This window comes from Ictalurus furcatus, chromosome 15, assembly GCF_023375685.1.
Source record: "Ictalurus furcatus strain D&B chromosome 15, Billie_1.0, whole genome shotgun sequence".
Classification (NCBI taxonomy): Eukaryota; Metazoa; Chordata; class Actinopteri; order Siluriformes; family Ictaluridae; genus Ictalurus; species Ictalurus furcatus.
This window is the reverse complement of record NC_071269.1, coordinates 4,302,130-4,315,090: the sequence shown is the minus strand read 5'-3', so window position 1 is coordinate 4,315,090 and position 12,961 is coordinate 4,302,130. Positions and strand designations below refer to the sequence as shown.

Sequence of the window (12,961 nt, the reverse complement as noted above, 5' to 3'; positions counted from 1 at the left end):
AAATTGCTCAAAGTTTATGTGGTCCTGACATTACTCCATCATAACCTTGCTACTATTGGTACTCTTCCTGGTACTCCATCTTTAACAGGGCTAAACTGTCCTGTTCAGAGAATTATATGTGTTATGAAATAAAAAACAATAAATTAGCCCCTTAGAGAAAGGCTTTACAGGTGTATCAAAGGACCTAAAATTTGATTTTAAAGGTGAACAATACATATAAAATATATAACATTGATGACACCACCTGAGTGGCAAGGAAAAGTAACGTTTGGTACAATTATTTCTGAGAGAGTACACTGCATCATTTTGTTAATGTGGTGTCTCATTTAAAGATAAATTTGGCCTGTTGAGTTACAAATCAGAAATGATTCTTTATTAAGAAATTCTGAGATAGTAGTAATAGTAGTAGTAGTAGTAGTAATAGTAGTAATAATAGTAATAGTAGTAACCTAGTAGTAGTAGTAATAGTAGTAGTAGTAATAATAGTAGTAATACTAATAGTAGTAATAGTAGTAGTAGTAGTAATAGTAGCAGTAGTAGTAGTATTAGTAGTAGTAGTAATAGTAGTAGTAGTAGTAACAGTAGTAATAATAGTAATAGTAGTAGAAGTAGTAATACTAATAGTAGTAATAATAGTAACAGTAGCAGTAGTAGTAGTAGCAGTAGTAGTAGTAGTAGTAGCAGTAGTAGTAGTAGTAGTAGTAGCATAGATAACCATAATTAACTTATTTGTGTATGTTTCTAGGTGATAATAATTTGGCTCAGATCCCAGTTAGGAACTTAATCAAGACATTAATCCACCACATTTGATTAGCACCTTTTCACATCTAAGATTGATGAAATGCAACGCAACTTTTTGGAGCACCCAGTCAGCTTGGCACAGATTTAACTGAACTTGATATGGCCACATGCTCGCCCACCCCCTTCAACTGCAAGTGATCTGGCACGGCGTTGAGCAGGGCCTTGTAGCCGGGGCAGGATTGGGCTGTATTTTTGGATACAGCGTCGGGGTCTGGTTAGCCTTGTTGGGAGTGCTGGAACATTAACCGAGCTCGGTGGAGAAAAGAGGGGAGACAGGGAGAGGGGAGAGCCATGAAAGACCACCGGCTCACCAATTCGACTCCATGGTACTCACCTTGAAAAAAAAAAAAACAAAACATGTAACTAAAGAAAAGAAACTCCCTCTCCCTAGTCAAATCCGCTCTGTATCGGCAACTTCGCAAGGAGGTTCATCACTTAGTGTGAAATACCTGTGGATTTTTGTTGTTGTTGTTGTTGTTGTTGTTGGTAAATAAGAACAACAACAAAAAAAAGAATAAGAATTTGGATAAAACAGAACAGCTGTCACCAGAAGATGCGCGCCAGCGACTAGACGCACCGACAATGACCGAAGTTCAAGAACAAGATTTCCCCTTGGCGGAAATACACATTTTAATTTAACATCACTCTGGAAAAGTCACACGCTCAGGTCAAGTTCGAAGAATTGTTTTTTCCTCCCAATTTTATTTTATTTTTTTATTCGAGAAGGATGAGTGGAGGTCGCTTTGAGTTCGATGACGGCGGCGCGTACTGCGGCGGCTGGGAAGGCGGTAAAGCGCACGGTCACGGCATCTGCACCGGACCGAAGGGTCAAGGCGAGTTCTCCGGATCATGGAATTACGGTTTCGAGGTGGTCGGGGTGTACACCTGGCCCAGCGGGAACACGTACGAGGGCTACTGGGCTCAAGGCAAGCGCCACGGCCTGGGCGTCGAAACCAAAAGCAACTGGGTGTATAAGGGCGAGTGGACGCACGGCTTCAAAGGCAGGTACGGCACGCGCGTGAGCCTCGGTAGCGGCGCCAAATACGAGGGCACGTGGAATAACGGCCTGCAGGACGGCTACGGCACCGAGACCTACGGGGATGGCGGTGAGTTTAGCGCGTTAGGGGAAAGAACAAAAAACTTCTTCTGAAGACAACCTGAACTCACCTTTCCTCTTTTAACAGGTGTCTCTGGTAAGGTGCATTTCTATTCCATTTAGAAAGGGGTTTTTTTTTCCCCTTAAAAAAAAAAAAAAAAAGCAAATCGCTCCCATTGCCTCCCCAAAGCGAATTTTCTGTAGTGGGGGAATCAGGGGATGACGTCATTAAAAAAGCGCCCGCCCAAATGCCAGGTTTATAATAATAGTGAGACTTTATTGGTCATATATACAGTAGAGCACAGTGAAATTGTTTTCTTCGCATATCCCAGCATGTCAGGAAGTTGGGGTCAGCCATGATAAGGCACCCCTGGAGCAGAGAGGGTTAAGGACCTTGCTCAAGGGCCCAACAGTGGCAGCTTGGCACTGGTGGGGCTTGAACTCCCAACCATCCGATCAGTAACCCAAAGGCTTAACCGCTAAGCCACCACTGCCCCAAGCCACCAATCTTGAAATTTTTGCAGATTTAGCATGACAAAGTTCTAGAAATATCAAAAATTTCTTATGAAAAGTCTGTTTAATACTGTGCCGATTATTATTTGTCACACTGTATGATCTGATAATAAAATCTTGGCTGACTTCTATGACAGACTGTTCAATAAAGTCTGTTCTCCAGTACAATGGAAAGATTATATGATGGAAATCATGTAACGATAGACTTGTGAGTAAAGAAGATTACTACGTTCTGCTGAACGTCATCAATCAGAGCAATTCAAGCTTGTGCGAAAGATGGTCTTCAACAGAGACTGTTTTCAAAGTAGCTCGGGGTAATAAAGACCTTTTTCTATCCATTAGCATGTTTCATGTTTCATTTAGGTATCGACCATATTTGTAGCTGTCATGTGAGTTTAACATAATCCTCAATCCTCCAGCACTCAAACAGTCAGTATGTTTACATGGACAACAATAAACCGATATTAACACGATTAAGACGATACTCTGATTAAGAAACCAGCATGTAAACAGGAATTTTTTATTACCTTAATCCGACTAAAGTCATACTCGAAGTAAACACAAATGGAATTGGGACATGTGGAGTATTCCTGTTGTAATCGCATTATCGACATGTATTACAAACGTAAACACCTTAATCACACTATTAACGTCGTGTGGGAGTTTTCACCGCATTTTGTGACAGGACACGTACACACACGGCAGTGTTCAACCGTTTGACGGCAAACAAGAGAGTACGGCTGCGTCCCAAACCACGTACTTACCTACTATATAGTTGGCGAAATGCATGTATATCAGCTACTATATAGTAGATAAGTACGCGGTTCGGGACGCAGCCCACGGCTTCAAGCAGTCGTCTGTTAGCACGTATAGCATGACAAATAATTAACTGCACTTGAAGCGTTCGTAAAAATTAAAAATAAAAACATGCAAAACTGTATATGGTTCCATAACAAAGACAAACTGTATGTCGATACGTGAAATTCTGGAGGGACGTCGGACGGCGTGGCGTGGGGACGTAATGACGTGTGCTGTTAATTGAACTATGTTCTATAACATGTAAAACCTGAACATGAAAGGAGTATTCTAAAAGCGACTCATATAATCACCTTAATCAGAATATTGTATTATTCAGAATAAGGTCAATATTTAGATTATTGCTGTCCATGTAAACGTAGTCATTGAGAATTGAATTAGAAATTTCTGACATTGCCAGAACTTTGTCATCAGCTGTCTTGGTTACTTAAATTCATGTTTACACTGTACAGGTTTGGCCTGATTTTGTTGTCACAGACAAAAATAGCACACTGTAAAAGAATGACTTGTTTGTGAGTTGAGATCCGCAGTCATAGAATGCATAATATAACATGCTCACGTTGGCCAACTTAATGCCACTGTGACCAAAGTCAGACGATGACAAAGTTCAGGCAGTGACAGAAAATTTTCAATGAATACCTATGAGTAACCTAAAAGAGTATGAGCACTGCTAGGGCATTCATATGAAAACCATAGCATAGGATTACACAAAACACACAGTACATCTAGAAACACAGTAATGGCAATAGCAAAACCTGAAGGAAACATGTTAATGGGCATTACACAGTACGTTCAGGATTTCACAGTCTTTTTTGTGTGATTGTTATGGCCAAAAATGCTTGATTTTACTGCGGCTTTTTTCCAACTTTGCAATGCAAATCGAGTTTTTTGTGCATTTTTTGTGCAGAAAACCACTTGAACTGGTGAAATTGCAATTGCATGGAATTGTTTTGCACGGTCTTTCACAGTGATGTTTGTTGGTAAATGAGACCTTTTAGCTGTACTCATGTTCAATGCACGTGAATCGAAGAGGGCTTTGGCTGAATGTGCGTTGTGATGATGTCACATAACACGTCTTGGTCCAAATCTGCGGAACATCTACTGTAATTTAGAAAAATTGCAAGCTCCTCAGAATAATGCGGAGTTTGCGTGATTTTGCGTTCATTTCTGTGAGTGAAAAATTGCAAAATCCTGGAGGGATAGATTACAGGCTTGTTGTTAGAGGATTTTCATCATTATACTCTGACTGTGGCTAGAAATAGAAAAATTTACTAAACCTGTACTGTGAGGGTCCATAGGATGTATTTTACAGCTAAAGAGGTTCCTGGCTGCAAAAAGTTTGAGAATCCCTGTGCTATGGCATGACTTTAAAAAATCTTTTCCTCGCCCATATACCAACTTCCAGCCAGTGTCAAAATTTATTAGGGAGTATTAAGGCATTTTCTTTCCAAAATTCTGGCATCATCAAAGTTCAAAATTCAATATGACAGCCAGATGTGAACTGAAATTCCCATATAGCAGATAAATCATGGCTAAAAATAGTTGTGTTTAGCCACATAGGGCTGTAGTCTAAATCTGACCCACAACATTTTCATACCTTTAGGAACCTACATGCATCAACCGTATTCTGCACTTTAATTTTGGCCAAATGAAAGTGGCCCAATTGTAGATTTTGGTTCATTTCATTCCTGAGAGACGGTCTTAACCAACTAGTGTAGTGGTTGTGATCTGGCATACAGATTCAGATTAATTCGTCACTGTCATTCCACTGTGGTATATGGACTACATGGAGGGGTAAATGTGGGCCACTACTGGGGCATCAGTTATTTGCCACGTGTTAAACCTAAAACAGAAGCTGAAATTCAGGTCAAATCATGGAGCGCACAACATAGCAAGAAGCCCAGTGTTTAACACATCCTCCAGTGTTTATACGTGTGCAGGACTTTGAAAGTGAGTGGTCTTCAGAAAAGAACAATAAAGAGTAATGGATTCTGACAGAAATCCAGTCGCTTAACGGATTATAACGGTGGCACCATGGCGTCACCACAGATGGCCTGCTGGGTAAATGCCCATCACTAAGGACTGTTTGCCAAAGGAAAGGGGAGCAGGGGGTTACAAATTAAAGCTGTAATGTATTCTGTTCACTCTATGTGTTTGGGAGAGTCTAGGCTGAATATAAAATCCCAGTGCTCCTTTCCCTCTTTTTTTAGTGTTTTCTCCTTGAAGTAAAGTCAAAAGCAGTGAAGAAATGAGGCGACATCTTTACTGTGTAGGGCGAGAATAGATGGTAGACTTTGATGAAGTGTGAATGTTGCCGTATTTTAAGACAAAGGGGGAAAATATATTAGCATAAATATATCAGCATTCTTTCTACATTTTTGGTGACTAAAGGTAAATGGGACAAACTTACTTGAAGTTATTTTGGAGCACAAGAGCAAGGTATCAGGGTTATAAAGGGTTATACAGTAGCAGTTTTTCTGACACTCATTGAAATATCTTGTTCACTGTACTATTATTGTAACAGTGATTGGAATAAAATGAAGCGGCTTTACAATATCGATAAAAATGTGACATTTGTTAATTATATTAAGGATAAGGACACTGTAAATCAAATGTACTCAAACACATCAAGATAATTATGCAGAGACACTTGTTTGGCAACTTACCAAACCAGGTATGTTTAGTGAGTCCCTCCAGGATTTCACAATTTTGGGATCGCAGAAATGATCACAAAATCAAGCAAACTCCGCAATATTCAGAGGAACTTGCGATTTTTCAAAATTACAGCAGATTTTCTGCAGATTTGGGCGCATTCAGCCAAAGCCCTCTTCGATTCACGTGTGTGTCTAACATGCGTACAGCTGGAATGTCTCATTTACCAACAAACATCACTGCGAAAGACTGTGAAAAACTATTTCATGCAAATGCAATTTCACCAATTCAAGCGCTAAAAAGTTCAAGCAACAAAATCAAGCAATAATCACAAAAAAACTAAATCCTGTACGGCCAGGTTTAGTGGTAAACATTTGCAGCTGTTATCACAAACATCTATCTTAATTCATATTGGTTGTTAACTAAAAAAAATGAAGTGTTATGTGAAAGAGTAAGAGCAAAAATATACTGTTAAGGATTTGATGAGACAGTATTTTTAATATTTTCTTTTGAATATTTCAATTGAAATGTAACGACGTTTTTAAATATCTATCAATATCACCATTAAAAAAAAATGTATGATCAATTTATCTATAGAAGGTGACTGATCATGTTCAGCCAGGTGTAAAGCATGCTGCTGGTATAGCACTGTGTAGAAGGACAAACCATTCAGACTGTACCCTTCTGGCCTGTCTTACATATGACCTGAAAATGATGAACACAGGCATGTGCTGCTTGACCTCAAGTCTCAGGGACACAGAGTAAATAACCATAAGTGGTTTATGGCTCTAGAATGTGTCATGAGAACATGCTTGTCTGTTGTGCTTGCAGCTGAGAACAGGAACTAGTGGGTATGGATCAACATGGAAACTTATGGCAGCAGAAATCATTTTGTTGTCTGTTTTTCAGGTCTCCTTTAAATGTAAAATACATTCCAAGGACCACCGTATGATTTGTTTCATGACCATAGCCCAACTATTCAAATATTAAGCTTGCTACATAAGTGTGTACAATAATATTTTGGCTACTTATTAGAGACATTGATCTTTTCAGTCCTGGATGTTTCATTGACAGAATACATTAGGTCCAATTTGGCATTATTTATAGACTACAGGTTTTTCATATTTTGCGATTTAGATAAAACCCACTGAATTTAAGTAACCAGTCAAATATGCTAATAACTAAAAAACTCAGTAATAAATATAATAACCTTGATCATAATGGGTCTTAAATCAAGGACAGCCCCCCCTCGGTTTGCTTAATGGACTCATGGAGGACCCCACTTTCAGATCCATTGGATTAATGTACTATGCACTCTAACTTGGTCTTGTTTCCAGGATGTGCTCTGGATCCCATAGAACACAGACCAGGATACTGGTCATACTGAAGATGATTAAATATGTCTATCCCCCATATTTACACGATTTTTCTGGGCTCAGAGTGCAGGGTCTGCCATCAAATGGAGCATTCAGGCTTAAGAAACTAGCTCAAGAGGTCATCAGTAGGGTTTCTGGCAGTTATGGGATTTGAACTCACAACCTTCTGGTCACTAGTGCAGAATATTAACTGCTGAGTTAACGCTGCCCCTCATTTAGCCTTTTTTGCTCTGATATACAGTATCTCACAAAAGTGAGTACACCCCTGACATTTTTGTAAATATTTGATTATATCTTTTCATGTGACAACACTGAAGAAATGACACTTTGCTACAATGTAAAGTAGTGAGTGTACAGCTTGTATAACAGTGTAAATTTGCTGTCCCCTCAAAATAACTCAACACACAGCCATTAATGTCTAAACCGCTGGCAACAAAAGTGAGTACACCCCTAAGTGAAAATGTCCAATTGCGCCCAATTAGCCATTTTCCCTCCCCGGTGTCATGTGATTTGTTAGTGTTACAAGGTCTCAGGTGTGAATGGGGAGCAGGTGTGTTAAATTTGGTGTCGTCGCTCTCACACTCCCTCATACTGGTCACTGGAAGTTCAACATGGCACCTCATGGCAAAGAATTCTCTGAGGATCTGAAAAAAAGAATTGTTGCTCTACATAAAGATGGCCTAGGCTATAAGAAGATTGCCAAGACCCTGACACTGAGCTGCAGCACGGTGGCCAAGACCATACAGCGGTTTAACAGGACAGGTTCCACTCAGAACAGGCCTCGCCATGGTCAACCAAAGAAGTTGAGTGCACGTGCTCAGCGTCATATCCAGAGGTTGTCTTTGGCAAAAGATGTATGAGTGCTGCCAGCATTGCTGCAGAGGTTGAAGGGGTGGGGGGTCAGCCTGTCAGTGCTCAGACCATACGCCACACACTGCATCAAATTGGTCTGCATGGCTGCCGTCCCAGAAGGAATCCTCTTCTAAAGATGATGCACAAGAAAGCCCGCAGTTTGCTGAAAACAAGCAGACTAAGGACATGGATTACTGGAACCATGTCCTGTGGTCTGATGAGACCAAGATAAACTTATTTGGTTCAGATGGTGTCAAGCGTGTGTGGCGGCAACCAGGTGAGGAGTACAAAGACAAGTGTGTCTTGCCTACAGTCAAGCATGGTGGTGGGAGTGTCATGGTCTGGCGCTGCATGAGTGCTGCTGGCACTGGGGAGCTACAGTTCATTGAGGGAACCATGAATGCCAACATGTACTTCAGAATGCCTTCGGAGACAGGGCAGTATTCCAGCATGATAACGACCCCAAACACACCTCCAAGATGACCATTGCTAAAGAAGCTGAGGGTGAAGGTGATGGACTGGCCAAGCATGTCTCCAGACCTAAACCCTATTGAGCATCTGTGGGGCATCCTCAAACGGAAGGTGGAGGAGCACAAGGTCTCTAACATCCACCAGCTCCGTGATGTCGTCATGGAGGAGTGGAAGAGGACTCCAGTGGCAACCTGTGAAGCTCTGGTGAACTCCATGCCCAAGAGGGTTAAGGCAGTGCTGGAAAATAATGGTGGCCACACAAAATATTGACACTTTGGGCCCAATTTGGACATTTTCACTTAGGGGTGTACTCATTTTTGTTGCCAGCGGTTTAGACATTAATGGCTGTGTGTTGAGTTATTTTGAGGGGACAGCAAATTTACACTGTTATACAAGCTGTACACTCACTACTTTACATTGTAGCAAAGTGTCATTTCTTCAGTGTTGTTACATGAAAAGATATAATCAAATATTTACAAAAATGTCAGGGGTGTACTCACTTTTGTGAGATACTGTATCTACTAGTGTTTTATGCTCACTAGACCTTCTCTTCACAGGCACCTTCCAAGGCCAATTTACCAGTGGAATGCGGCATGGCTATGGTGTGCGTCAGAGCGTTCCATACGGTATGGCCGCTGTGGTGCGCTCTCCTTTGCGCAACTCGCTAACCTCACTGCGTAGCGAGCACAGCAATGGCACGCTACTGCAGCACGATGTTCCCATCATCACCACCACAAACGCCTCAGGCCAGGAGACTGTTGTCACCTCGTCCATGCCTATGGGGCCTTCACGTGGTGGCTTTGCTCTCAGCCTGCATGGTGACCCTGAACTTGCCAAGCCAAAGAAGAGGGGCCTTTTCCGTCGCGGCTCGCTGCTGGGCAAGCTGACCAAGTCGGAATCCCGCACATCCCTCTCCAGCCAGAAGAGCAAGATCAGCTTCCTGCGCAGTGAGTCAGCCCTCAGTTCAGCGACTAGTGATGCCAACTCTACCATCAGCATGGGTGACAGTGAAGTAGAGGGCGAGTGCCACGAGTTCCCACCTGTCGAGGCTGACATTGACGCCACCACCACCGAGGTTTACATGGGCGAGTGGAAGAATGATAAGAGGGCAGGCTTTGGCATCAGTGAGCGCTCCAGTGGCCTCAAGTACGAGGGCGAGTGGCTGGACAACCAGCGGCATGGCTATGGCTGCACTACGTTTGCTGAGGGCGGTAAAGAGGAGGGCAAGTATGTACACAATGTGCTGGTCAAGGCTGTGAGGAAGAAGGTGATTCAATTGAAGGGCACCAAGATCAAGCAGAAAGTGGAAAGGTGTGTCGAGGGAGCACAGAGGGCTGCTGCCATTGCCAAACAGAAAGCAGAAATTGCCAGCTCAAGGTCAGTGTCAATGTTCCTGACTGAATGACTTTGATGTGCAGTAGAAATTCACTATAACCTGTGAGTTATTAAAAGACATTAAACAATAAAGGTGTACTATAGGTGTTATTATATAAATACACCAGCCTTAAATGATCAAACACTGCAGGAGCTTATCAAAGTAGGGAAAAGCCTTAAGTGATGTAACACACACACACACACACACACACACACGCTTGCTACAATCTTTAATCATAATAGTCTGTTGACTTGAAGAAGGAAATTGGCCACAAAGGGAGCTTTATATAACCTCTTAAAGGACTTTTCGACAGGACTAGACTTCTCCATACTCATTAAACTGCACACTTTTCCTATTAGTATAGCACCACTAAATAATTCATAGTAGTTACTGAGTAATACACTTTGAGATGAACGATTAATAACGAGAGATTTTAAGGGATGAACACCTTATTAGCAAATTTGCACTTCTAGAGTTGTTGTCACAGTAAGAGCCACAACCTGGTGTAATCAATGTCCTTATTCTCTATATACGTGTCTCTATTAGGTAGTTGTTTATTAACTATTAGATTCCTAGTGAGTAACATGTTTACGTGATACCATTCATACCCTTTCTCATTTATTAACATTCAGCAGAGGAGAACGTTTCTCACACAGTGAGAACAGCATGCTTTGTCTAGGGGTTTTGGTTGCTGACTTTTTTTTTTTTAATTAGTCACTGGTCTTTGTCTGGTCTTCTGGCAGAAGTAGACATAGTCATGCTGCCCAGGCTCAGTGTAGTCAGCTACCGGATACCAGGATGTTGGTTTACAGTGTGACCTCTGACCTTGCAGTGATGGGATGAGCAGTTTATCTCTATGTAGATTTCCACCAGTCTGTTGTTAGGTAAATCAGTTAAATGCCTCAGTATACTTCATGTGGACACAATACATATTGGTGCCTTCACACAACCAATATGACGTAACTGAGTAGATAACGGACTTGGTGCTGTGTCATGCATATGGCTACTGGGAAAATTTGTTGTTACAAATGTGGCATGTCCACAGTGATTCATTCCAAGATGCATGACTATGAGGAGCAGCGATCTTCTTCCTGTAGTCGTTGTGCCACCTGCAGTACTGGAGTACTCATGTGTGATGGCCAATGCAATTCTGCAGAGAGTATGCAAGCCTGTAAGCTTGCAAAGGTGGTTTCTTCTTCATGCAACCCTTGGAGCCATTAAGCATTGCGACTGCATTGTGGGACTTAATTTTTCTCAAGAAATCTAACACACAAATATATGACACTATTAATGAAACATGGCAGACTGGGACAGCCAAATTTTGGTCAGCTGTAATTACAACATAACTCAATAAAAATGTGGCATGAGACAGTGGGGCAATAAAGTTACATAAAGTTAACAGTGTATAGAAAGTGGCTTTCTATGGAGTTTACAGTTGACTCGTGCACAAGTGGGAAAAAATAAAGACAAAGCATAAAACATGGCTGTAAAATGATGTATTGTATGTATTATAATTCCCGCAGTGAATATATATTTTCTCCACACCATAGACAGTATTATTTCAACTGTTGCGCTATGACTTTTTTCTAATAAATTATTTATATACTAGTCTGTGGTGCATGCATTTCTCACCAGTTTTGAGAGTAGGGCTGTTTTGCTTTCATCTGTGCATCTCCTTACAAGGAGGGAAGATTTTATCAAAGCCTCGCCACCTGGAATTAGCCCACTGTTTATACGAGCGAGTGTCCCAATGATGAGCCGCAGAGCCTGTCAGTGGCTCAGAGAACTCTAAATATTTTACCTGAGAGACAAGCAGATTTATTAATGTTGGTGGCATTTGACTCTGACTCTCTCTCTCTCTCTCTCTCTCTCTCTCTCTACATGAAGATCCTCCAAGAGCATTTTTAATGCAGTGATAGAGTCAGGAGGCAGATAATTCTCACTGCGGTGGTCTCTGATTTACCTGAGAACTTTTTTTTCTTCCTCAGTATGAAATGTGTTATTATGTGTCAGCGCATTCCAAGGTTGGGATTCGAATTACAAGATGATATTGCGGTACAATTTTGGATGCTAATGTGACACTGTATGTCACAAATCATGCTTTATTTGCTTTGATGAGTGGTTGCGTATCAAAAAACTGGCTTGTTCTCTGCATTTCAAACAGAGTAGTAGTTTACCCAGTGCCTTTTATCAATGCCTTGACATGCTTGACAAAATACTAACCTGTAATACAAAGCTTCAGGTTTGTATTATAAATTATAAATGAATTAGAAAAAGAAATATTCTTTTTTGTGGATGTAATAAAATGCCCTGGGAGTCGTACAAAACACTGTGTTGGTAGGTTAGGAACTAAACTGCCATTACGCTTTTACAATAATATATATTAATAAATTCTACTACATCCATGCACTCTCTCAATGGTACTAAATTGTACCATTCATTGTCATTGGAGTGGTATCCTTATGTTTTGCACCTTTAATATGTATCCTTCACCTGGAAATGTGGATATAGTGTACATTTAAAAAAAGTTTGAAGCTTCATAAGTGGATGATAGTTACCTTTTAGAGTAAAGCTCTAGGTAAAAGATGTACGCTTGAGGGAGCCAGCCCAGCAACAAGGAATGGTACAGTTTAGTACTTTTTTGTGATTGTGGCTACAAGAGAAAAAAAACTGAGTGGGAAAGATGGTGTTACTCTATCTTGTTGATTATAGCATATCTGGACATCTGCTAGCTCATCTATATGACATAAGGAACATTCATACTGAACTTCGCTATGCTCTACTTGCGCTCTTCTCACACTGTAAATGTGGCGGTTGTTTCTGCTGAACTGTTTCCTTTTTGTCTAAGTATCAAAAGAACCACTATTCCTAACTGGGATTACACTGTTTTGGGTGAAACAATCCAAACTGGTTGAGTTTTAACATTGAGGTCCAGACCTGGGTTTGGCTTGCTGCAGTGTATTTTGAGCAGTGCCTGGTGTGCTCTGAAAGTTAAGGCTCTTCAGTGGG

The 12,961-nt window shown here is 41.1% G+C and overlaps 1 protein-coding gene across 2 annotated transcripts in view; it reads left to right on the top strand.

Annotated features, from left to right (window-relative positions):
• Positions 1-1,019: 1,019 nt before the first annotated feature.
• Positions 1,020-12,961, top strand: part of jph2 (junctophilin 2) — a 28,124-nt gene continuing 16,182 nt past the window's right edge. For both annotated transcript variants that reach the window (XM_053644412.1, XM_053644411.1), the window contains exons 1-2: positions 1,020-1,907; positions 9,135-9,954. In XM_053644412.1, coding sequence (XP_053500387.1) covers positions 1,529-1,907; positions 9,135-9,954 — 1,199 coding nt within the window. In that variant the 5' untranslated portion in view covers positions 1,020-1,528. The remainder of the gene's footprint in view (positions 1,908-9,134; positions 9,955-12,961) is intronic.